Source organism: Myotis yumanensis, unplaced genomic scaffold (genome assembly GCF_028538775.1).
Source record: "Myotis yumanensis isolate MYYU_CA2020_CCGP unplaced genomic scaffold, mMyoYum1.0.hap1 SCAF_21, whole genome shotgun sequence".
NCBI lineage: Eukaryota > Metazoa > Chordata > Mammalia > Chiroptera > Vespertilionidae > Myotis > Myotis yumanensis.
This window is the reverse complement of record NW_027223772.1, coordinates 17051531-17077849: the sequence shown is the minus strand read 5'-3', so window position 1 is coordinate 17077849 and position 26319 is coordinate 17051531. Positions and strand designations below refer to the sequence as shown.

Below are 26319 nucleotides of genomic sequence, written 5' to 3'. Positions count from 1 at the left end.
TTAACAATGTATTTAAGAGGTGTTAATGTCTCTGATTTTAGTCATTGTGGCATGTAAACCTGTTTCACTGGAAATGGTAGCATACAAACCTGTTACTGATAGAGAATCCTGGCTCGTGTTGCTTATTTTCTCTCCCTTCAGGTTGGTGGAGTACTTGCAGGCCATGAGGAATTTTTTTTTAATGGAGGGTGGAGATACCATGTATGACTTCTACACATCAATTTTTGACAAAATAAGAGAAAAGGAAACCTGGCAAAATGTGTCTTTTCTTAACGTCCAGCTCCAAGAAGCAGTAGGACAGCGTTATCCTGAAGACAGTTCACGGTAAAATATGGGAGGCACCTATCATATTCAATATTACAAAGTAATCCACGTGCCATGAACCCTTCTATGAATTTTTGTCTATATAATCTTATTTAATCTTCACACTAACCCTATGGATTTTGCTACTATTATTTCACGTATTGGAAAACCAAGGCAGCAGGAAGCTGTGACTTGCCCACTGAGCAAAAGGGGGTGATGCGATGGGACTATTCTGCTGTCAGGCTGTGCTGCTGTGGGCTGTGCCACCTCCCTGCCAGGGGCTGCACCCTCCAGCCGGCAGCCTGGCCTCCGTGATCGTCTCAGATGGTCTGTGGGAGCTCTGGCCTTGTGGACCCTCACTCCCGCCACACGCTGCTCAGACCGCTCACAGCCAGCCAGGCTCAGGAGGGAGAGTAGATGCCACCACTGGTGGGCAGAGTCACATGCTTTCAGCTCTTCCTCCTGCTGAGCACCTGGGCCAGGCCTGAGAGTTGGTACCTCCAAGTCTTCGTAGCACAGAGACCCCTTCCGCCCCATCATGCTCAGTCCCTTTCTCATTCCCCTTTGAAATAAATAACGATAATGGGTAACATGGCTGCATGCCACTTTTAAGGCATTATTCTCACAGCCATGCTGCTTACTGACCATCTGTTACTAGTAGTAGATAGAATAATTTTTGTTTTCATTTCATTCTCTTACTACCTTTGATTCTTCCATAAAAACAGAATTTCATCAATTATGTAGTTAGTAAAAGCAGGATAACTGCTCAGTTATTTTCCAAATAAGAAATTAGTGCCCAAAAAAAAAAAAAAAAGAAATTAGTGCCCAGCATCCCCTAGAGGGGACCAGAGAAGTTTATGTTTTTCAATATCAGTAGAAACCCATGAATTCTGCTATTTTTAGTAAGTTTTCATCTATGACATTCATTTTTTAAAAATATTTTTAGACATGAAGGAAGGAAGAGGAAGAGAAAAACATCGATGTTAGAGAGAAACATGGATCTTGCACACCACCTACGGGGATCGAGCTCAACACCGGGCCTGTGCCCTGTGTATGGGATGCCGCCCAGCCAGCTGAACCACACTGGCCAGGGCTGCAGTCAGTCTTTTCTTGTTGCTCAGACTGTCCAGGCTCGTCCTGTGCTCGTCCTGCCCAGATCCAGTGCCTCTCACCAGCGCTCGGCTGTTGGGAGGCTTCAGAAGCCGTCGGCTGGGTGCTGAAGCACACTACCGGCCCTGGGTTGTCACCACTCTGGGCTCTCTGTGTGGACAGAGCTAGGCAACATGTAGAAAGAGAGAAGGATGTAAGCTGTTATCAATATTTTCAGTGGATGTTAAAGATGACAGATTTCATTTCTTTTTTTTTTTTAATTGTTTTATTGCTTAAAGTATTACAAAGAGTAGTACATATGTCTCCTTTTTTTTTTAACCCCCTTGACATCCCCCTCCCTCCCCTACCCCCAGTGTCTTGTGTCCATTGATTATGCTTATATGCATGCATACAAGCATAATCGGTTGATCTCTTACTACCCCCTCCCGCCCCCCAACCCTCCCCAGCATTCCCGCTGTAGTTTGACAGTCTGTTCAAGGCTGCTCTGCCTCTGTATCTATTTTTATTCATCAGTTATAATGGTCTTTATTATCCATAAATGAGTGAGATCATGTGGTATTTTTCCTTCATTGACTGGCTTATTTCACTTAGCATAATGCTCTCCAGTTCCATCCATGCTGTTGCAAATGGTAAGAATTCCTTCTTTTTTACAGCAGCATAGTATTCCATTGTGTAGATGTACCACAGTTTTCTAATCCATTCATGTGCTGATGGGCACTTAGGCTGTTTCCAGATCTTCGCTATGGTAAATTGTGCTGCTATGAACATAAGGATGCATCTATCCTTTCTGATTGATGTTTCTGGTTTCTTGGGATTTATTCCTAGAAGTGGGATCACGGGATCAAATGGGAGTTCCATTTTTAACTTTTTGAGGAAACTCCATACTGTCTTCCATAGTGGCTGCACCAGTCTGCATTCCCACCAGCAGTGCACGAGTGTTCCCTTTTCTCCACATCCTCTCCAGCACTTGTCGTTTGTTGATTTGTTGATGATAGCCATTCTGACAGGTGTGAGATGTTACCTTGATGTTTTGATTTGCATCTCTCGAATGATTAGTGACTTTGAGTATATTTTCATATGTCTCTTGGCTTTTTGAATGTCCTCTTTTGAAAAGTGTCTACTTAGGTCCTTTGTCCATTTTTTGATTGGATTGTTTATCTTCCTTTTGTTAAGTTGTATGAGTTCCCTATAAATGTTGGAGAATAAACCCTTATTGGTGATGACATTGGCAAATATGTTTTCCCATGCGGTGGGCTTTCTTGTTGTTTTGTTGATGGTTTCTTTTGCTGTGCAGAAGCTTTTTATTTTGATGTAGTCCCATTTGTTTATTTTCTCTTTAGTTTCCATTGCCCTAGGAGCTGTATCAGTGAAAAAATTGCTTCGGCATATGTCTAAGATTTTGTTGCCTTTGGATTCCTCTAGTATTTTTTTTAATATATTTTATTGATTTTTTACAGAGAGGAAGGGAGAGGGATAGAGTGTCAGAAACATCGACCAGCTGCCTCCTGCACACCCCCCACTGGGGATGTGCCCGCAGCCAAGGTACATGCCCTTGACCGGAATCGAACCTGTGACCCTTCAGTCCGCAGGCCAACACTCTATCCACTGAGCCAAATCAGTTAGGGCTCCTCTAGTATTTTTATGGTTACTCGTCTTACATTTAAGTCCTTTATCCATTTTGAGTTTATTTTTGTGTATGGTGTAAGTTGGTGGCCTAGTTTCATTTTATTGAAAAGACTGTCTTGACTCCATTGTATGTTCTTGCCTCCTTTGTCAAATATTAATTGAGCATATTGGTTCGGGTTGATTTCTGGGCTCTCTATTCTATTCCATTGATCTATATGTCTGTTCTTGTGCCAGTACCAGGCAGTTTTGAGAACAGTGGCTTTGTAATACAGCTTGATATCTGATATTGAGATCCCACCTACTTTTTCTTCTTTCTCAGGATCGCTGCAGCTATTCAGGGTCTTTTTTTATTCCAGATGAATTTTTGGAGAGTTCGTTCTAGGTCTGTGAAATATGCCGTTGGTATTTTAATGGGAAGTGTGTTGAATTTATAGATTGCTTTGGGTAGTATCGACATTTTAATGATGATGATTCTACCAATCCATGAACATGGTATGTTCTTCCATCTGTTTATGTCTTCCTCTATCTCTTCTTTCAACATCCTGTAGTTTTCTGAGTGGAGGTCTTTCACCTCTTTAGTTAAGTTTATTCCTAGGTAGCTTAATTTTTTTGGTGTGATGGTAAATGGGATTGCTTTTTAGGTCTCTCTTTCTGTAAGTTCACTATTGGTGTATAGAAATGCCGTAGATTTCTTGGCGTTAATTTTGTATCCTGCTACATTGCTGAATTCATTTATTAAGTTTAATAGTTTTTTTGATGGAGTCTTTAGGGTTTTTTATGTACAATATCATGTCCTCTGCGAATAAGGACAGTTTTACTACTTCTTTTCCAATTTGGATGCCTTTTATTTCTTCTTCTTGTCTAATTGCAATGGCTAATACTTATAGTACTATGTCGAACAGGAGTGGTCAGAGTGGGCATCCCTGTCTTGTTCCTGTTCTTAGAGGAAATGGTGTTAGTTTTTGTCCATTGAGTATGATGTTGGCTGTGGGCCTGTCATATATGGCTTTTATTATGTTGAGGTATGATCCTTCTATTCCCACCTTGCTGAGAGTTTTTATCAAAAATGAGTGTTGGACTTTGTCAAATGCTTTTTCTGCATCAATTGATATGACTATGTGTTTTTTTCTTTCAATTTTTTTATGTGATGTACCACGTTTATTGATTTGCGGATATTGTACCATCCTTGCATCCCTGGGATAAATCCTACTTGGTCATGGTGTATGATCTTTCTGATGTACGGCTGGATCCAATTTGTTAACATTTTGTTGAGGATTTTGGCATCTATGTTCATGAGGGATATTGGCCTGTAAGTCTCTTTCATTGTGTTGTCTTTCCCTGGTTTTGGTATTAGGGTGATGCTGGCTTCATAGAATGAGCTTCGAAGTGTTCCTTCTTTTTGAATTTTTTGGAATAGTCTGAGGAGGATAGGTTTTAGTTCTTCCTTGAATATTTGGTAAAATTCCCCTGTGAAGCCGTCTGGTCCTGGGCTTTGGTTTGCTGGAAGCTTTTTGATGACTGCTTCAATTTCTTCCATAGTTATTGGCCTATTGAGATTTTTAGATTCTTCCTGATTAAGTTTTAGAAGGTTGTATTTCTCTAGGAATATGTCCATTTCCTCCAGGTTGTCTAGTTTGTTGGAGTAGAGTTGTTCATAGTATTTTTTAACAATCATTTGTATTTCTGTGGGGTCTGTTGTTATTTCACCTCTATCATTTCTGATTTTGTTTATTTGGGTCCTCTATCTTTACTTCTTGGTGAGCCTGGCTAGAGGTTCATCAATCTTGTTAATCCTTTCAAAAAACCAGCTCTTAGTTTCATTGATCTTATGTATTGTTTTTTTGGTCTCTATGTCATTTATTTCTGCTCTGATCTTTATTATCTCCTTCCTTCTGCTCACTCTGGGCTTTTCTTGTTGCTCTCTTTCTAATTCTTTGAGTTGTAGAGTTAGATGATATACTACCATTTTTTTTTGTTTTTTGAGGTAGTCCCGTAGAGCTATAAACTTCCCTCTCAGGACTGCTTTCATTGTGTCCCATAGGTTTTGGATTGTTGTGTTTTCATTGTCATTAGTTTCCAGGATATTTTCAATTTCTTCTTTGATCTCATTGGTAACCCAATCAATATTTAATAACATGCTATTCAGCTTCCAAGTGTTTAAGTATTTTGGGTTGTTTTTATTGTAGTTTTTTCCTAATATTAAGCCATTGTGGTCTGAGAAGATGCTTGGTATGATTTCAGTCTTCTTGAATTTGGGGAGACTTTGCTTGTGACCCTATATGTGGTCTATTTTTGAAAATGTCCCATGTGCACTGGAGAAAAACGTATATTCTGCAGCTTTGGGGTGAAATGTTCTGAAGATGTCAATTAAGTCCATCTGATCTAGTGAGTCATTTAGGATTTCTGTTTCTTTGCTGATTTTTTGTCTAGAGGATTTATCCAGTTATGTCAGTGGTGTATGAAAGTCCCCTACTATGATTGTATTGTTGTTGATCTCTATCTCTCCATTGATACCTTCCAGGAGTTTTTTTTATGTATTTGGGTGCTCCTGCATTGGGTGCATATATGTTTATCACGGTTATATCCTCCTGTTGTATCAATCCCTTTAGTATTATGAAGTGGCCTTCCTTATCTCTTGTTATGGCCTTCACTTTGAGGTCTATCTTGTCCATTATAAGTATTGCTACCTCAGCTTTTTTTCGTTTCCATTTGCCTGAAAGATATTTTTGCATTCCTTCATTTTCAGTCTGTGTGAGTCCCTTGTTCTGAGGTGGGTCTCTTGTAGACAGCAAATGTATGGTTCATGTTTTTTTATCCATTCAGCCACTTGATGTCTTTTGATTGGAGCATTTAGTCCATTTACGTTTAAAGTTATTATTGAAAGGTACTTGTTTGTAGCCATTTCTATTTTTTGTGCCTGTTTTCTTTCTTAGCTTTTTATTTCTTCTTTTTACACCAGTCCCTTGAGCATTTCTTGCATTGCTTGCTTGGTGGTGATGAACTCCCTTAGCCTTTTTTTGTCTGTGAAGCTTCTTATTTCCCCTTCAATTTTGAATGATAGCCGTGCTGGATAGAGTATTCTTGGATTCAGTCCCTTGCTTTGCATCACTTTGTAAATTTCCATCCATTCTTTTCTGGCCTGATGTGTTTCTGTTGAGTAATCATTTGATAATCTAATGGGAGATCCCTTGTATGTAACTTTCCACCTCTCTCTTGCAGCCTTTAAGATTCTCTCTTTGTCCTGAAAATTTGCCATGGTAATTATGATGTGTCTTGGTGTGGGTCTTTTGGGGTTCATCTTGTTTGGGACTCTCTGTGCTTGTGTGACTTTTTTCTTCCCCACCTCAGGGAAGTTTTCTGACATTATTTCTTCAAATAGCTTTTCTAATCCTTGTTCCTCTTCCTGTTGTTCTGGCACCCCTATTATTCGTATGTTACTTCGTTTCATATTGTTCCATAGCTCCCTTAGGCTCTCCTCCTGTCTTTTAATTTTTTTCTCCAATTGCAGTTCAGTTTGGGTATGTTTTGCTTCCCTGTCTTCTAATTCGCTAATTCGGTCCTCCACTTCTCCTAGTCTACTGTTGAAACTTTCCATGGTGTTTTTTATTGCAGTTATATCACTCCTTATTTCTTCTTGATTCTTACATAAGTTGTTGATTTTTTTCCTTCATCTGGTTTATGCACTCTAGGACCCTTATGCTGAATTATTTTTCTGACATATTGCATGCCTCCGTTTCACTTAGCTGCTTTTCTGGCGATTTGTCCTTTTCTTTCCTTTGGGCGTTTCTTTGTCTACCCATTTTTTGTCTCACAACTGATCTAGATGTCGAGTCGTGCAGTGGCTGCTTCTTGGGTGGCAGTGGTTCCTCGGGCTGCAGTTGCCCCTCAAGTGGTCGCAGTAGTGGCTGCTCCTCAGTTGGCAGCAGCTCCTCTGGTGGGTGCTGTTCGCAGCAGTGGTGTCTCCTCTGGCTGATAGGTGAGGCTGCTCGTCCAGCTACTGTTCCTTGACATGGTTGGACTGATCACAAGGCTGCTGCTCTTCAGGTGGGTGCGGGTTGAGCATGGCTGCTGCTCCTTAGACAGGAGCGGCCTGTTCACGTTGCTTCTGCTCCTCGGATGGGCGCGGACTGCTCACGTGGCTGCTGCTCCTTGGATCGGGGCTGGCTGCACACTGTTGCTGTTCCTCAGATGGGGCGGGCTGCTCGTGAGGCTGCCGCTCTTTGGACAGGAACAGGTTGCTTATAGGGCTACTGCCCCTCATACGGGTGTGGGCTGCTCGCACAGCTACTGCTCTTCAGATGGGGGATGGGATGCTTGCCTGGCTGCTGCTCCTCGGGCAGGAGTAAGCTCTACGTGCGGCTGCTGCTCCTCAAATGGGGGCAGGATGCTCACCCAGCTGCTGCTCGTCGGACAGGTGCAGGCTGCATGTGGCTGCTGCTCCTTGGACCAGTGTGGACTGCACAGGGCTGCGGCTCCTCAGATGTGGTCGGTCTGTCTGTTCATGTGGCTGATACTCCTTTAACAGGGGCGAGCTGCTCGGGCGGCTGCTGCTCCTTGGGCCGGAGTGAGCTGCACATGCAGCTGTTGCTCCTTGTACAGGGGCTGTCTGCTCGCGTGGCTGCTGCTCCTTGGATGGGGGATGGGCTGTTTGCATGGCTGCTTCTCTTCGGGCGGGAGCAAGCTGCACGTGTGTGTGCTGCTCCTCAGACCAGTGTGGACTGCGCAGGGCTGCCGCTCCTCATACGTGGGTGGTCTATTCGTGTGGCTGCTGCTGCTCATGCTGGGGGAGGCTGCTTCGGTGGCTACTGCTCCTGGAATGGGAGTGGGCTGCTTGCGGCGATGCTATTCCTCGTATGGGTATGAGCTGCTCATACTGCTACTGCTCCTCGTATGGGGGCAGGCTGCTCATGCAGCTGCTGCTCCTTGGATGGGGGCAGGTTTCTCGCACACCTACTGCTACTCAGACAGGAGGAGGGTATGGGCTGCTCAGCTGCTGCTCCTCAGATGGGGGCGGGCTGCGTGGGGCTGCCGCTTCTCACTCATGGGCAGGCTGCTCGTGTGGCTGCTGCTGCTCAGACGGGGCAGGCTGCTCACGTGGTTTCTGCTCCTCAGACGAGGGAGTGGGCCGCTCACACAGCTGACAGCTGCTGCTCCTTGGACAGGAGTGGGCTGCTCACGTGTCTGCTGCTTGCATGGTTGCAGTGCCCCGGGCTAAGCCATTTCTGTTTTCTTTGAATGTTATTGACACATTAAGGTAACAGACATTGGTTTTGTTCTATAATAAATATTAATAGTTCCAAAGTAACAACAACAAGCCCCCAAAAACATGCTTGGGATTGTTTTCTTGTACTTCCGGTCATCTGCATTTCAAGGTCAATGGGAATAGCTCTTCCTGTGATTAGACCAGCACTGACCAAGGGTTACAGTTTATTTTCTACTTTTAGGAATCGCTTCCTCCCACCTTAGTTCCTTTTTTTTGTTTTTTGTTTTTGTTAATTCTCACCCAAGGATATTTTTTTATTGATTTTTAGAGAGAGTGGAAAGGAAGGAGAGGGTTAGGGAGGGAAGAGAGAGAAAGAAACATCCATGTAGAGACACATCAATTGGTTGCCTCCCACATGCTCCCCGACCAGGGCCGGGGATCAAACCTGCAACACAGATACGTGCCCTTGGCTGGAATCAAACCAGTGACCCTTCAGTGTGTGCGTCGACACTCTAACCATTGAGCAACACCAGCCAGGGCAGTTCTAATTTGTTTTTGAATTAGGTAAAACAGCTATGAGTTCTTAAATTGAAATCACTGGTACAAAGGTACTTTTAGGGACACTTGGCTTCTGTTTCTGCCTTCCCTGTAGATAATCATTGTTATTAGATTTTCTTTTACCCTTGTTATGTTTACTTTTTGGACCAAAAACGTAGACATGTATTCCTTTTCCTCTTTGCATGTTACATGAAATGCAGCACAGTCCACACTCTCCAACACCTGCTCGGTTTTTCATATGTAAATAACACATCGCAGACTCTGTCCCCCCACAGGCCAGGCAGTGTGTCCTTTCCCACTGACTGCTTTCGTGGTGTCCATTCAGTCCGCTGTCCCATAGGTGGGCACTGGGTTTCTAATCCTCGCTGAGCATGTGTGCCTGGCCTTGCACATTTCACCTCAGTGTAACTTGGAGTAGATTTTTAGAATGGGATTGCAGTGAAGAGTAAATGTGTGTGTGATTCTGCTGGGTCCCACCAGATCCCTCCTCCCAAAGGCTATATCTCCTCTGGTTCCCAGCAGTGTGCAGAGTGACGTTCTCCACAGCTTCACCCCCTCAATGTGTTGTCAAACTTTTGGATTTTTGCCATCTGATGGTGAGAAATGGTATCTCAGTGTAGTTTTAATTCACATTTTTTAAATATGAGTGAGCTTTGTCATCTTTCCAAATGTGTATTTTTGCGTTTCTCTTAAGAACAGCTATTCATATCTTTTGACACCATTTCTGTCAGTATCCGGTTGTTGGTCTTTATCATCTTTTTCCATTTTTAGGAGCTCTTTAGTCTGGTTTCCCTCTTTGACATTGGTCTTTTTATTCTGCTCACCATATAATCATTTTTGTTGCTGTTTAGTCATGCAGATTTTTTTAGTTTTATAACATAACAGTCTTTCTCTTATTACTCCTGGATTTTGAGTCATAGTTAAGAAGGTTTTACTCCCTTCCAGTTATATTTAAATTCACCGTCTTCCAATGTTTGAATTGATTTTTTACATTTATATATTAATTCATTTGGAATTTATCCAGCTAAATAGGAGAAATAGATCCAGCTTAATCTTTTTCCAAATGACTGGTTGGTTCTCATCACTTATTTCTTTAAAAAAAACAAAAACGAAATGTTTCTTTCCCTCATTTATTTGAGGTACCCCTTTATCTTTAAATTTTCATATGTATTTGGACCTCTTTCTAGATTTTTCATTCTATTTCATTGTTCTTTTTATTTCTGTGCCTGTAGCATTTTGGTTTAATAGGGTTTTCCTGGCTATTCTTGCTTATTTATTTTTCTAAATGCACTTTATCTTCAAGTGTCTGGCTCTACAAAAACATAGATTCCATTTTTTTTTTTATTTCAGAGAAGAAGGGTAAGGGAGAGAGAGAAACATCAATGATGAGAGAGAATCATTGATTGGCTGCCTCCTGCACATCACCTACTGGGGAGACTGCAACCTGGGCATGTGCCCTTGACCGGAATCGAACCTGGGACCCTTCAGTCCACAGGCCGCCGCTTTTATCCACTGAGCCAAACAGGCTAGGCCTAGGGCAGTGGTCAGCAAACTGCTGCTCGCGAGCCACATGCGGCTCTTTGGCCCCTTGAGTGTGGCTCTTCCACAAAATACCGACTTCTGCGCATGGGCCACAAAGTTTCAATCGCACTGTACATGCATGCCTGCATGTGGTATTTTGTGGAAGAGCCACACTCAAGGGGCCAAAGAGCCGCATGTGGCTCGCGAGCAGCAGTTTGTCGACCATTGGTCTAGGGCAAGGCATTTTTTTTTTTGAGATTGCATTCATTCATAGGTTAACTCAGGGCAAGGAGCCGCCCACCCTTCCTGCTGTGGCTTCCATGTGCTCTACATGTCTGTCTGCGCCCTCGGGCTTCCTGAGTCCCAGGGAGAATCTCCTGGCTTCAGCATCAAGGCCAAGGCTGTTCCCCACCTCGCACTCCTCCCTCAGCGCTCGTTCCTGGGCAAGTCCCTTCCCTTTTGAAGGCTTCATCGACCCCTAATGACCTGGAAATCAGTAGTTTAGCCCAAGTGTCTGCACAGCCAACACCTTTGACTGCTCGAATGTCACATATTTCTGTGTCTTCAGTGCTGCTCATCTGAAAGCTCCTCTCTGATGCCTCCTGACAGCTCTCAGCTTCTCCCCTTCCACTTGACCCCAAAGGCCACCAGAGTTGGTGGGTAAGCCAGCAGCACCTGCACCCTCACACGCAGGCCCCTCACTGTGGCCTCGGGACAGATGTGTGGGGCTTCTCTGGGGAAGGAGTGGTTCTTGCTGCAACTCGGGTTCTCTGTGCACATCAACATGTGGGCACATAGTTCTCCTCCCACAGGTTCCATCTTATGGTATGCAGTACTTCGGGTTTTCCAGAGCTGTATCCCCCACTCCAGGAGCAGTCCATGCCCACTGCCTGCAGGGACAAGCTCTCCCATTTGCAGGGCCTGGCATGGTCTGCTCTCCTACAAAGCTCTGATTAGCCTGGCTCGGGCAGCATCCTGTGACTTCTCAGTGACAGGAGGGTGACTTGCATGGTTGCTCTGGGGGTGAGCCCCTGGGGACAAACAAGAGGTCTATCATCTGCTTAGCTTGGCACCTGATGAGGTATTCAGTAGGTGCCTACTTAGTACTTAGTAGATGCTTGTATAACAAACTTTAAGAGCTAAAAAATTCTGACTAGTGCCTAAGACATGGAATGAATGGGCTAATTCATAAATTGCAGGCCACCCGCCCTGCCTTCCGTGGTCTGCTCCCAGGCTCATTACTCAGGGCCCTGCCACCCCAGAGCTCTGTGTGGTTTCTCAGTCCACTGCAAGACACTGAGGAGTAATGGCGTGACACTATGTGCCCAACGCGGTGCCTGGCACAGGGACATTCCCATATGCTGTGGTAGTTGCGTTCTATCGAGAGTCACATTCAAACCAGTGTTAGGGATGAGTGGATAAAATGAGCATGACACCGTGCTTTCGGAGCAGACCCCACTTCTCACACACACACACACACACTCACACAGGGTGAGCAGAGGTTTGCTTCTAAGCCCATTGCCTGCATTTTTTCAGAATTAAGCACCCTGCCTTCGTCTCTCCCTAATTAACCTACAACCACTGTGAAGTGTCTCTTCTCTTTTATAGGTAAATTCAGTATTTGAAAACTTGTCCCTCTTATTTCCAAAGCCAAATTCCTATTCTGGAATATATGTCAGAAAATATGCCTTTCTTGGAATATTTGCACACCTTTTAGGAAATACTGTGTCTTTTTCTGGAATACAATGTAAATAAAATAAATGTTAAAGTGATGTGTTTTTTTTTTTTAAAGAGCATTTTTATATGAGCATAATATTTTCACAAACTAAAACTAAATTTCTTTATCTAGTCTGTCTATATCTTTTGAAAATGTGGACACAGCTAAGAAGAAACTCCCCGTTCACATTTTAGATGGCCTGACTCTGAGCTATAAGGTAAGTGCTGGTCCTCTTTGTATGAACATTGCTTTCTGTTAAAATGAGAATGTGCCTGTGATGGGTTACTTTCTATTCTAATTTTCTGTTCTTGCTTTCGTAGGTCCCATGGCCTGTGGACATTGTTATAAGTTCAGAATGTCAAAAAATTTATAATCAGGTGTTCCTTCTCCTACTGCAAATAAAATGGGCAAAGTACAGTCTGGATGTTTTACTATTTGGTGGTAAGATTTATTTTCCGCAGATAAATGATCATTTAATTTTAGCCCTAAAAAGAGGTTGGTATATACGAGTACCAAAATGACATGTATTCATAGCAGCATTTTTATAGATGTCAGAATTAATGTCGCTGAATGAAATACCAGACATATATACAGTTAACCTGAAATACAACTTGATTAGGAATTTAGCCAGAATAATAACTCATCTTAGGTAATGTGAAAATTCTAATGACAAGTCATGGGACTTTGCATGTACATTTTTGATAACAGCAATCATCCAGGTGATACGGAAACTTCTCAGAGCTTAACTTCCAGAGACTCTGCCATCCACATGGTGACCACGGGCCAAGGACCTGCCCTGAGCAGGAGGGTCAGCTTGGAGTGTAGCTCGTCCCCCACACTGCTCTTTGAATCCTTTACAGAACTAGCTGGACAGCCACCACTGCAGGACGGGCTTTTGTGTGGACAGGAAATGGCTGCCCAGTTTGGACCACAGAAGAAACCAGTGAGGCAGCAGATTCATCGCATGTTCCTCTTGCGCGTGAAGCTCATGCACTTTGTGAACAGCTTGCACAACTACATCATGACCAGGGTTTGTATCTGTTTATAGAGAACTACAGGCCTGGTGCATGACATTTGTGCACTGGGGTAGGGAGGTCTCTCAGCCCGGTCTGCACTCTTTCATGGTCTGGGAGCCCCTCAAGGGATGTCCAGCTGATGGCTTAGGCCCACTCCCCGCAGTCGGACATCCTTAGCACTGCCGTGGAGGCGGGCTGCTGCACTCTCCAGGCATCAGCCCAGCATGTGGCTGAGGAGCACACTGACCACCAGAGGGCAGCTCCTGCGTTGAGCATCTGCCCCCTGGTAGTCAGTGTGCCTCTTTCCGCTGTTTGGTCAATTTGCATATTACCCTTTTACTATATAGTATTCCTTCCAACAGTCATACACCCAGAGGAGCCCACCACATACTCATAGACTGTAAATGTGAAAATAGCCCCTAGGACAGTGGTTCTCAACCTTCCTAATGCCGCAACCCTTTAATACAATTCCTCATGTTGTGGTGACCCCCAACCATAAAATTATTTTCGTTGCTACTTCATAACTGTAATTTTGCTACTGTTATGAATTGTAATGTAAATATCTGATATGCAGGATGTATTTTCATTGTTACAAATTGAACATGATTAAAGCATAGTGATTAATCACAAAAACAATATGTAATTATATATGTGTTTACGATGGTCTTAGGCGACCCCTGTGAAAGGGTCGTTCGACCCCCAAAGGGGCGCGACCCATAGGTTTCAAACTGGTGCCCTAACAGTGGCAGTGGGGTAGGGAGAGGGTGTTTTTGAGACCTGTGTCCCATCAGCCCTCCTGTCCCCCGGGACGGGCACAGCCAGCGCCCTCTTTTGGAGTTGCCTTCCTACCTGCTGCGGGAGCCTCTGAACTTGATCAGTGTTGACAGCTGCCCCTGGAAATCACTTCAGTTTTGAGTAGCAGCCAGAGTCTGTCAGGCTAGTGTGGAGTGTCAGGAAGTAGAAACCACCAGATCATATCCTCTTTTCTTTTCTTCAAAACAAGAAACTTCATTACAGTGTAAATATTTCTTACACATCTTAGAACTAGCTCAAGAGGAAGTTTTGAGTGTGGTACTCTGCTATTTGAATGATGGCTGCATTACTGGAGGGCAGGACTCATTTGGTGTTTCAGGTGGTTGCCAAAAACACTTCTAGTCATACTATCTCTAGGTTCTAAAACCCACTCTGTGGGGTGAAGTGAGTCCTCCCAAGCCTCCATGTCAAATCTGCTGCTCTCTGCCTCCTGGGCCTGCAGCATGGCCTTCTGAGCGCTGGCCTCAGCCTCCAGTGCTGAGGAAGTGGCAGGGGGATCAGGTGTGCAGTTGTGAGTACAGGAAGCAGTTTATTCCTGAATTATTATTTATTAATTATTGTAGCATTTGTTTGTATTACAACTGTAAACTTACTTTGCCCACCTCTATATAGACAATGGAACTTAGAAAAACTTGTTCAATTTACCTGATAATTTTTTTATTTTTATTTTTCAAAAAAATTAGTGTATTCCTAGCCACTTTGGCTCGGTGGATAGAGTATCTGCCTGTGGACTGAAGGGTCCCAGGTTCAATTTCAGTTAAGGGCATGTGTGCAGGTTTCAGGCTTGATCCCCAGTAGGGGGTGTGTAGGAGGCAGCCGATCAAGGATTCTCAGCACTGATGGTTCTATCTCTCCTTTTCCCTTCTCTGAAATCAATAAAAATATTTTTTAAATAAAATAAAAGAAAGTTTTGTGTGGGGTTACACATGTTCTCCAAGAAGAAATCTGATTATACTTTGATCTTTCTCTTCCAAGATTCTTCACAGTACAGGGTTGGAATTTCAACATCAAATCGAGGAAGCCAAGGATTTAGATCAATTGATTAAAATTCACTATAGATATTTGTCAACCATCCATGATCGATGTCTGCTAAGAGAAAAGGTATGTGAGACGGGACATCACCTGTAATATTGTCCACTGAGGTGGGAATGAAGCTGGGCAAGAGAGGTTGCTGTTTGGCTTTGGAATTCTATAGTTATTAGGTTTCTGTTCTATAGAATATTCTTTAAGCAAAGACCAGACCACATGAAGTTACAAATTTAGAAAAACCTTGAGAATTCTGTTGCCAGCCTAGCCTCACCCTGCTCTGCGCGTAGAGTCAGTTGGAAATCTTTATCTGCACATGTGGCATAAGAGTGCTTTATTCAGGAAGTGCACCCACCTTAGTGTGAATATTGGGGTGAAGTCCTCTTACAGCCATTGGGAATGCTCGCCTCATTTCACTAGTGAATTTCAGTGACTGTCCCAGGAAAATGGGTCGGATTGTGCTGGCACCACCTGTGCTCCGGGTGCTGCGTGTGTAGCCGGGCCCAGTGCGCTTTTTTCCAAGCCAGGCACCCTTTCTCCTGCACAGCACGCAGTCGTTGTGCTAAGGGACTTCCTTGGTGACTGAGTGAGGTAAAAGTTTTGGTGTCTGCCCTAGCCAGTTTGGCTCAGTGGATAGAGCGTCGGCCTGTGGACTGAAGGGTCCCAGGTTCGATTCCAGTCAAGGGCATGTACCTTGGTTGCAGGCACATCCCCAGTAGGAGGTGTGCAGGAGGCAGCTGATCGATGTTTCTCTCTCATGGATGTTCCTGACTCTCTATCCCTCTCCCTTCCTCTCTGTAAAAAAATCAATAAAATAGATTTAAAAAAAAAAAAAGTTTTGGTGTCTGTCCAAACACAGTTACCGAGACGGTGATCTATCTGTCCCTGGCTTTGATCTGCAGGTCAGCTTTGTGAAGGAAGCCATCATGAAGGTGTTGAACTTGGCTCTCATGTTTGCAGATGGCTGGCAGGCAGGCCTTGGGGCTTGGCAGTAAGTATGTGGCTTATGGAACCTCTGTGCTGTAAGTGTTTTCATTGGCTCCATCCTGAGAGTTCTTTTTCATCTTGGCAACACATCGCATACCACATAGGGAAAAAATTGAAGAATCTGCTCACCTAAACTAGGCAACATCAGGATTGTGCGATTCTTTTGTGAGCAGTAAAATAATAAGAAAAACTTAAAGTCTTTTAATGAGGACAAATATCCTTAGATTACATTCATGTTTTGTTGTGTAGGTTTTGTTAAATTTTTATTGTCGATGCTTAAGACATACATAGAAGTAGAGAGAAAAGGACAGCCCGGACCCGAGGCGCCCTCACTCCGCCTCAGCAGTCGCCAGCTGTAACTGGTTCTGCTCACTGCTCACCCACTCACACTTAATGGATTTAAAAGCAAATTCTAGGAGCCATGCTATACTAGTCCCAAGCTGTATTTTAGATGAGCCCTAGAAGAATGATTCTGTATTTGATGTGGGGTGTTCATGTCTCCCGTGAGCACATGGAGGGCAAGCGCCCTGCGAGCAAAGGGTGCAAGGACCAGGAGCTCGCCTGCCTGAGCACCCTGCCATGTCCTCACTGTGAGCTCAAATGTACAGCTGAGCAATTTGTTTTTCTCTGCCTTGTTCATAAAATTAATGTAATGCTGCAATTAATTGCTTATTTTTATTTTTCAATTACAGTTGACCTTCAACATTATATTAGTTTCAGGTGTACAGCATAATGGTTAGACATTTGTATACCTTATAAATTGATCCCCCCAATGTGATGCTGCTGCGGTTACTTCCCTAAATGAAAGTGCAAGTCCCATTGACTGGTTGTTGTGATAACAGCTTGTCCTCAACCTGTGAGATGAGAGGATGTTGTGCTGATCTATTTTAAATCTTGGCCTGTGACTATATCAGAATACTCTGGCTGTATAAACTAAGATAACAGGTAAAATTCATGATTGCAGGCATGGAAATGGAAGTCTTACTGGCTTCATTATTGCCATCTCAGAGTATATAAAGTATATTTCTCTTCCTGTGTAACTGGGGTGGAGAAAAAATAACACTGCTGCATATGCTTTGCTTAAAATTGAACAGTTTCCATTTCTTCAGTGAGCTGATTGCAAGACAAAAACAGGTGCCTGGCCGGGTGGCTCAGTTGGGGCACCATACCGTGCACCGAAAGATTTCGAGTTTGATCCCCAGTTGGGACACATACAAGAGGAACCTTATCAATGTTCTCTCTCTCTCTCTCTCTCCCTCTCCCTCCCTCCCTCCCTCTCTCACTCCCCCTTCCTTTCTTTCTCTTGAGCCTGGCTGGTGTGGCTCAGTGGTTGAGCATCAACCTATGAACCACAAGGTCACAGGTCAATCCCTGGTCAGGGCACATGTCCTGGTTGTGGGCTCGATCCCCAATAGGGGACCTCAGGAGGCAGCCAATCAATGATTCTCTCTCATTGTTTATGTTTCTATCTCTTTCTCCCTCTCTCTTCTTTCTGAAATCAATTTTTAAAAAAAAGAGTAGTATTAGTTTCAGATCCTTGCTTTTCATTACTTTGCATACTTCATGTTGTTCCCTTCTTGCCTGTAGTGTTTCTGTTGAGAAATCAGCTGACAACCTTATGGGATCCCCCTTGTAAGTAACTGTCTCTCTCTCTTCCTGCCCTTAAGATTCTCTCTTTTTTTCTTTAATATATTTTTATCGATTTCAGAGACAGGAAAGGAGAGGGAAAAAGAGATAGAAACATCAATGATGAGAGAGAATCATGATTAGCCGCCCCCTGCATACCCCACACTGGGGATTGAGCCCACAACCCAGACATATGCCCTGACCAGGAATCGAACTATGACCTCCTGGTTCATGGGTCCACACACAACCACTGAGCCACATCGGCCAGGCTGGGCATTGTTTCTTTGTCTCATCATTTTAGTTTCCCTTTGTGTGTATGTCTGTGTATTAACACTACGGTGTTGGGTGAATTTCCCGCCAAAATATAAGATGGCGGTTCGCATACGCAGGTAGGTATCTTTGTGAACGGCAAACACAAATATTTGGTAATACGCAGTTACAATCGGCCCGAGTTTACACGTTTCCCGCACTCCACCGCAAATCTATATGAACCGAGTTAAGATAGCTCCCGCGGAGTACGCGCAATTCACGCGAGCCGACTTAACTCGTTTCCCGCAATCCAAGTGTTAAATAGAATTCCTATGACTCCCTGTCTTTATGATGTGGCCTTTGGTAGTAAATGTCCTGTGGGACCCGGTGTGTGGTCTCCTTGAACTCCTGCGCTGGATGCTAGGAGTGTCCCTTTTGTGTGTTATTTGGGCTCTCGTATTGTAATTGGGTCGGACCTCCTTTCAGGCTAGCTGACTAAAAGGCTCACCGCTGACCATGTTGTGTGAGCTGTTGTACAGTGCTCTCAACTCAAAAGAAAACATAAGCTTGCTCTAGCTGGTTTGGCTCAGTGCATAGAGCATCGGATTGTGGACTGAAGGGTCCCAGGTTCGATACCGGTCAAGGGCAAATGCCTGTGTTGTGGGCTCTATTCCCAATAGGAGGCATGTAGGAGGCAGCCGATCAATGATTCTCTCTCATCATTGATGTTTCCATCTCCCTCTTTCTCCCTTCCTCTCTGAAATCAATAAAAATGTTTTTAAAAATTAAAATTAAATTAATAAAAACATTTTTTTAAAAAAAGCCCTCGCTGGTTTGGCTCAGAGGATATAATGTCGACCTGTGGACTGAAAGGTCCCAGGTTTGATTCTGGTCAAGGGCACATGCCCAGGTTGCAGGCTCGAACCCCAGGAGGGGATGTGCAGGAGGCAGTCGATCAATGATTCTCTCATCATTGATGTTTCTATTTCTCTCTCTCCTTTCTGAAATCAATAAAAATCTACTTTAAAAAAAAAGAAAATATAAGCAAAACAAATACACAAAAGAACCCAACAATAACAGCAAAATTAACCACAAAAGAAGAGAGAATTAGGAGAAGAGAACAAGAATAATAATAAAAGAAAAAATATCTACACTAATAAAAGAGAAACATGGTAATTGGCGTACAACCGCTACCCTTCCCATTGGCTAATCAGCGTATCCTTATGCAAATTAACTGTCAGCCAAGATGGCGGCCGGCAGCCATGCACTGAAGTGAGCAGGGAGGCTTGCTTCCTCCAGGAACTGCAGACTCCAACGTTCCCCGCCTCACTTTCCGGCCTCTCAACTGCAACTCTAAGCAACTATTACTATGTTGCAAATAAGCTAAACAAAACCGGCTTTCAGTCAGCCCCGGACCGCAACATTGTATCCATGTTTTCAGCAGCGAGGCCTCAGAGCTAAAGCTGGCCCAGAATAAAAAAAAGAAAAAGAAAACGAGGAGCTGTTGGAAGCTTTTAGTCAACTGGCAGCGGGAAAACAGCCCTCAGCCCCTCAGCCAGCCTGGCCAGGCACCCCAGTGGGGACCCCCACCCTGATCCAGGACACCCTTCAGGGCAAACCAGCTGGCCCCCACCCGTTCATCAGGCCTCTATCCTATATAGTAAAAGGGTAATATGCCTCCCGGCACCGGGATCAGCGTGCCAGGGGGCAGCGCCCAATCCCCCTGATCAGCCCTGCTCTGTGCCTGATAGGGGGGGAGCTCCCCAATTCCCCGATTGCCCTGCAGCTCGGTGTGTGACAGGGTGCAGCACACCAACCCCCTGATCGGCCCTGCTCTGTGTGTGACAAGGTAGAGCCATAACCTCCCCATTGGCCCTGCCCTGAGTGTGACAGGGTGCAGTGCCCCAACCCCCTGATCCGCCCTGCTCTGTGTGTGACAGGGGGCGGTGCCCCAACTCCCCTATCGGCCCTACTCTGTGAGTGACAGGGGGGAGCTCCTTAACTCCCTGATGGGCCCTGCTCTGTGAGTGACAGGGGGCAGTGCCCCAACCCCCCTGATGGACCCTGCTCTGTGTGTGACAGGGGGCGGTGCCCCAACCCCCTGATTGGCCCTGCTGTGTGACAGGGGGCGGTGCCCCAACTCCCCTATCGGCCCTACTCTGTGAGTGACAGGGGGGAGCTCCTTAACTCCCTGATGGACCCTGCTCTGTTAGTGACAGGGGGCAGCGCCCCAACCCCCTGATCGGCCCTGCTCTGTGAGTGACAGGGAGCAGCGCCCCAACCCCCTGATTGGCCCTGCTCTGTGAGTGACAGGGGGCAGCGCCCCAACCCCCTGATCGGCCCTGCTCTGTGCGTGACAGGGGTGGCACCGCAACCTCCCCATCGACCCTGCCTTGAGTGTAACAGGGGGCAGTGCCCCAACCCCCCAATCAGTCTACCCTGAGCGTGACTGAGGGTGGCATTGCAACCTCCCGATCCACCCTGCTCTGTGCATGACAGGGCGGTGCCCCAACTCCCCAATCGGCCCTGCTCTGAGCCCGACCAGGGGCTGCACTTAGGGATTGGGCCTGCCCTCTGCCACCCGGGAGCAGGCCTAAGCCAGCAGGTCGTTATCTCCCGAGGGGTCCCAGACTGTGAGAGGGCACAGGCCGGGCTGGGGAACCCCCCCCCCCCCCAGTGCACAAATTTTTGTGCACCGGGTCTCTAGTGTATAATAATAAAATAAAAAGAATACTAGAAGAGAATAGGGGAAGAGAAAAATTATGAAAGTAAAAAAGGAACCTGACTGGTGTGGCTCAGTGGTTGAGCATCAACATATGAACCAGTAGGTCACAGTTCAATTCTCAGTCAAGGGGACATGTCCAGAGTGCAGGCTCACCCCTCAGTAGGGGGCATGCAGGAGATAACCTGTCAATGATTCTCTCTAATCATTGATAGAGTTAGGAAAGGAAAGAAAAAAATAAGAAATGTGAAAAAAACGAGAGAAAATCCTATATAATAAAACCCTAATATACAAATTAACCAAATGGCGAATGACTGGTCGCTATGACATGCACTAACCACCAGGGGGAAGACGCTCAACACAGGAGCTGCCCCCTGGTGGTCAGTGCACTCCCACAGGGGGAGCACCGCTCAGCCAGAAGCTGAGCTCACGGCTGGTGAGCACAATGGCAGTGGCAGGAGCCTCTCCTGCCTCCGCGGAAGCGTTAAGGATGTCCGACTGACAGCTTAGGCAGGGAGCGGGCCTAAGCCATCAGTTGGACATCCCAGGAGGGCTCCTGGACTGCGAGAGGACACAGACCTGGCTGAGGCCACCCCCCCACCCAAGTGCATGAATTTTGTGCACTGGGCCTCTAGTAGAATAATAATACCACCAAAGCATTAAAAAAGAGAAAATAATGAAAAATAATAATTGGAGTTCATCCCAGTAGACTTTAGTGCCTGCTAGGATTTCCCTTTAGATCCTGCCCTAATGTTGTGTGAGGCTGTTTTGTATGCCAATTTCGGGCCTCCTGGGAGGTACTTTTGTGCTAGCCAATGTCAGAAGCTGTCAACATTTGGGTTTCAGCATCCTGTTCAAAGTTTGATGCAATCCACAGCATGCTGCTGCCTCCACTGGGCTTGTCTGCCCTCAGGAAGGGCCAAGCTGAGCTCCTATTTTAGCAGCTCGAAGCCAGTGGTGGGTCAGCACATGTTCAGACTTCAGAGAAGATGGTGGGTGTGTTCCCACCATCTGAGTCTGTCCTGGAATATTTCCCTACTGCAGCAGGGTGGAGCCTCTTAGCCAGGCCTGGGGGATCTTCCAGAAGCCAGGAGTTTCAGCTCTCCTGTGAGAGGGAAGCATCAGCCAGGTTCCCAGGAGTGTGGGGGCAATGGCCCCACCCCAAAGCCAGTCACTGTTGCTCCCTGAGCCTGGTGCCTCCTCAGCAGGGGTTGTTTGAGATGCAGGGTGGGACAAGCTGGACTTGAGAAAGTGGGATGAGCTGGATTTCTTAGGGTGGGACATTTGCCTTTCCCCAGACTTCTGCTGCTGGGAGGGGATGAGGGGGGTTGCATCTCTCAGGAAAAATGTTTGCTGTGACCCAGCACAGGTATCCCAATCCCCCATGACTCTCCCCAATTCCTTCCACCCCAGTCTCTCCTCAGGCGACTCCGGTCCACATTGCCCTCCCTCCACCAAAACCTAGGGCGAGTGGCTGGGAACGAAAAATCCTGTGTGCCAGCCCTTTCAAGAAATTGTATTGTCTCCAGGAGACTCAGCTCTCCCGAGCAGATAGAAGCCCTGATGCGGGATGCAGCATGGATGGCTGTTCCCAGCTTTGGCTGTCCCTGCTGGGGAGCCCAGCCTGGAGTCCAGGCCTTTTTCCTCTCAGGGGGAGCCCCTGGCAGCCAAGATAACCCTCCTTACCTTTGGCCTACCTCTCCTGGGAGCTGGGCCAGCCCCTCTCTTGACCCCACCCTTCCAGTCTCTAGGTGGTTTCTGCTCTGAAGTTGTTAAATCATTTTTAAATTTAGGGTTTTATATCTTTAATGTGTTATTTCAAAAGGAAGATATGCTTGTGAAAAGTAAAAATACAGAAGTGAATAATAGGGAAAGGAATTTCCTGTGACCCCAGATCTAGAACTCGGTAGTACTATCCTGAAGCATGATTTATGTCGAGCCTGGCAGGAGTGGCTCAGTGCTTGAGCATCGACCCATGAACCTGGAGGTCACGAGTTCAGTTCCTGGTCAGAGTACATGCCTGGGTTGCAGGCTCCATCCCTAGTAGGGGGCTTGCAGGAGGCAGCTGATCAATGATTCTCTCTCACCATTGATGTTTCTAAGTCTTTTCCCCTCTCCCTTCCTCTCTGAAGTCAATAAAAACATATTTAAAAAACAACAACGTGCCCTAACTGGTTTGACTCAGTGGATAGAGCATCGGCCCAGGGACTGAAGGGCCCCAGGTTCAATTCTGATCAAGGGCATGTACCTTGGTTGCAGGCTCGATCCCCAGTAGGGGCCATGCAGGAGGCAGCTGATGGATGTTTCTCTCATCGGTGTTTCTAACTCTCTATCCCTCTCCCTTCCTCTCTGTAAAATCAATAAAATATATTTTTTTAAAACAACAGCAACATGTTTTATGCGGAAATGACACCTTCAACTATTTGGGAGTTTTTTATTTTTTGGGGGGGGAGGGGGTTTGTTTTAAAGAAGGTCAGGAAGACTTCCTCTCAAGATGGCAGCATAGGTAAATGCATTATTCGAACCCTCCCACAACCACATCAAAATTACAACTAAACTACAGAAGAGCTATCATTCAGAACTGCTTAAAATATAGCTGAATGGAAGCCCTACAACTCAGGATTTAAAGAAGAAGCCGCATTGAGGCTGGTAGGAGGGGCAGAGACCCAGAACAGGCTGGTCCCACACACATGGTGGCAGATAAAAATCAGGAGGGATTCCTCGGCTGCTGAGGCCCCCCCACCCCCATCCTCCCCTGAAGACCCAGGATTCCCAGCCCCACACTAGGCTCCACAGCCCAGGGAAGAAGAATCCGCATAACTTCCGGCTGTAAAAACCAGGGAGTGTGGCTGTGTGAGACAGAGGCTGCTGGATTCCCAGGAAGTTCCTCTTAAAGAGCCCCCGCATGGACTTAGACTCGCTGTCTAACACCACAGCTTGAAAAGCAACAGTGAGGAACTAAATTGTCTGGCAGCAGGGCAAGAGCTAGAGGGGCAGCTCTCTGCCAGACAGAAGTTCTGGTAGAAGCCATTGTTCCTTTTCTGATACCCACCCCCACCCCCCAACAGAGCCCACAGAGGGGCACCATGTCTGACTCTCCATCAACCTGGCTCACATTGTTTCCCCCACCCTGGTGATTCCCTGAGACCCCACCCAATTTCTGGGCCCATCTGAAGTTGTTAAATCATTTTTAAATTTAGGGTTTTATATCTTTAATGTGTTATTTCAAAAGGAAGATATGCTGTTTCCAGTTGCTTTTCTTTTTTGTTAATCCTCACCCAAGGATATTTTTCCATTGATTTTTAGAGATCGTAGAAGGAAGGGGAGAGACAGAAAGAGAGAAACATTGATGTGAAAGACACATCAATTGGTTGCCTCCTGCTTGTGCCCCGACCAGGGCCAGGGATTGAGCCTGCAACTGAGGTATTTGCCCTTAACCTAAATTGAACTTGGGACCCTTCAGTCCAAAGGCCGACACTCTATCCATTGAGCCAAACAGGCAAGGGCTCCAGTGGCTTTTTCATACTACCTATCAGTCTTGGCTCCTGCTGCAGACTTTATTGAAATTTCTCAAAGGTTCACAAATTGCAAACAAGCAGCATTTGGGCTCAGCATGCCCCATACCTCTCGTTCAGTGGCCCCAGGCCCAGCACTTGTGGCAGCCGGCCTTGGTTTGCACCTGGCCTCTCCTGGGCACCTCCAAACTCAGCACAAACAGCAGCCATCTGCAGATTGCTCTGTAGCTCCTGCCAGGTGACCCCAGGCAGGGCATAGGTGGTGACTGACCTTGCAATTCCTGGGAGGTCCCAGAGCCAGTGCACCTAGTCAACAGCTTCAGACCACGCCAGATTACAACACTACCATCTCCATGAGCGACATTCAAGGTGCAGACTCAGTAAGCACCAAAGCCCCACTGAAGCAAGTCCTGCTCTATAAGGGTGTCTCCTACACAGCAGCTCCTCCACTGTAGTCACAGCTGGTCCTCACAGCCAATTGGACCTGGTTGTCAGTCTACTCCAGTGACACCAACAGCAATTAAAGCTCAACTACAACAGGGCAGTGCATACAGGGGCGCACCTGGAGTGCCCAGCTCAGGTGATGGGGGAGGCTGAGCCACTGTGTCCTACAGGACACCTACTACACAAGGCCACTCTACCAATTTCAGGAGACATAGCAGCTCTACCCAATACATAGAAACAAACAGGGAACCAGCCAAAATGCAGAGACAAACATGTCCCAAATGAAAAAACAGGAGAAAGCTCCTGAAAAAAAACTAAATGAGATGCAGGCAAGCAAACTAGCAAATACAAAGTTCAAAACAATGGTTTTAAGAATGCTCAGGGAACTCAGTGAGGACTTCAACAGCATGAAAAAAGGTCATAGAAACCATAAAAGGAACCAATCAGAGATGAAGCACGCACTCACTGAAATGAATAATTTAGAGGAGTCAACAGAGTAGATGAAGCTGAGAATCAAATCAGTGATTTGGAATTAAGGAAGCAAAAAAAAACACCCAATCAGAAAAGCAGAAAGAAAAAGGAGTTAAAAAAAATGAAGATAGTATAAGGAGCCTTTGGGACAACTTTAAGCATACCAACATTTGCATCATGTGGATGCCATATGGAGAAGAGAGAGCAAGAAATTGAAAACCTATTTAAAAATATAGGAAACTTCCCTAACCTGGTAAAGGAAATAGACACACACAAGCCCAGAAAGCACAGAGAGTCCCAAACAAGACAAACCCAAAGAGGCCCACACCAAGACACATCATAATTAAAATGCCAAAGACATTTAATTAAAGACAATCTTAAAAGCAAAGAAAAGCAATTAGTTACCTACAAGGGAGCACCCATATGATTGTCGATTTATTTCTCAACAGAAACTTTTTAGGCCAGAGGGAGTGGCAAAAAATATGCAAGGTGATGAAAAGCAGGACCTACAACCAAGATTATTCAGCAAGGCTATCTTTCAGAATTGAAGGACAGATAAAGAGCTTTCCAGACAAGAAAAAGCTAAAGGCGTTAATCACTATCAAACTAGTATTATATGAAATATGAAAGGGTCTTCTTTAAGGAGGATTAGAAAAAATAGGCTAAAAATGTGAACAATAAAATGACAATAAATACATATCAACAATTGAATCTAAAAATCAAATAAGTGGAACAGAAACAGACTCATAGAAACAGAACATTTTGACAGTTGCTTGATGGGGTTGGGGGAATGGATGAAAAAAGTAAAGGGATTAAGTAGTAAGAATGGGTTGAAGAATCGTGGGGAGTGATGGACAGCATAGGGAGAACAGTCAGTATTCCAGGTGACATGTCAGATGGTACAAGACTTATTGGGATGGCCACTTCGTAAGTTCTGAAATGTCTGATCGCTGGGCTGTACATCTGAAACATACAGCATTGTATCTCAACTGTAATTGAAAAATAAAAAAGGATTAATGCTGGGTCCAACCCCAGTGGGTCCAGGGGTCCCCAAAGGTGTGGACGGAGTCGGCGAAGAAGGAATGACATGGAGCCAGCATTCAGTTGATTAGCAGCCTAGCCAGGATCTCCAGCCAAAATTCTGTCCAGGTTCTCCAGCTAGGTTCTGTGTCCATGTTCTCTCACTAGGTTCTCCAGCCAGGTTCTAGCCTGGATCTCCAATCAGGTTCTGTCGCCAGGTTCTAGTCAGGTTCTCTTGCCATGTTTTCTTGCTAGGTTCTGTCTCTAGGTTCTGTCTCTAGGTTCTGTCTAGGTTCTCCAGTGAAGTTCTGTAGCCAGGTTCTGTCCAGGATCTTTTGCCATGTTCTCTGGCTAGGTTCTGGTTAGGATCTGATGTTTATTGTCTTGTTACA

The 26319-nt window shown here is 45.5% G+C and overlaps 1 protein-coding gene across 4 annotated transcripts in view; it reads left to right on the top strand.

The window, feature by feature from the left end:
- Nucleotides 1-26319, top strand: part of TUBGCP5 (tubulin gamma complex component 5) — a 124577-nt gene that overhangs the window by 95217 nt on the left and 3041 nt on the right. For all 4 annotated transcript variants that reach the window (XM_070400803.1, XM_070400802.1, XM_070400804.1 and 1 more), the window contains 6 exons: nucleotides 142-324; nucleotides 12171-12255; nucleotides 12359-12479; nucleotides 12899-13068; nucleotides 14843-14968; nucleotides 15796-15884. In XM_070400803.1, coding sequence (XP_070256904.1) covers nucleotides 142-324; nucleotides 12171-12255; nucleotides 12359-12479; nucleotides 12899-13068; nucleotides 14843-14968; nucleotides 15796-15884 — 774 coding nt within the window. The remainder of the gene's footprint in view (nucleotides 1-141; nucleotides 325-12170; nucleotides 12256-12358; nucleotides 12480-12898; nucleotides 13069-14842; nucleotides 14969-15795; nucleotides 15885-26319) is intronic.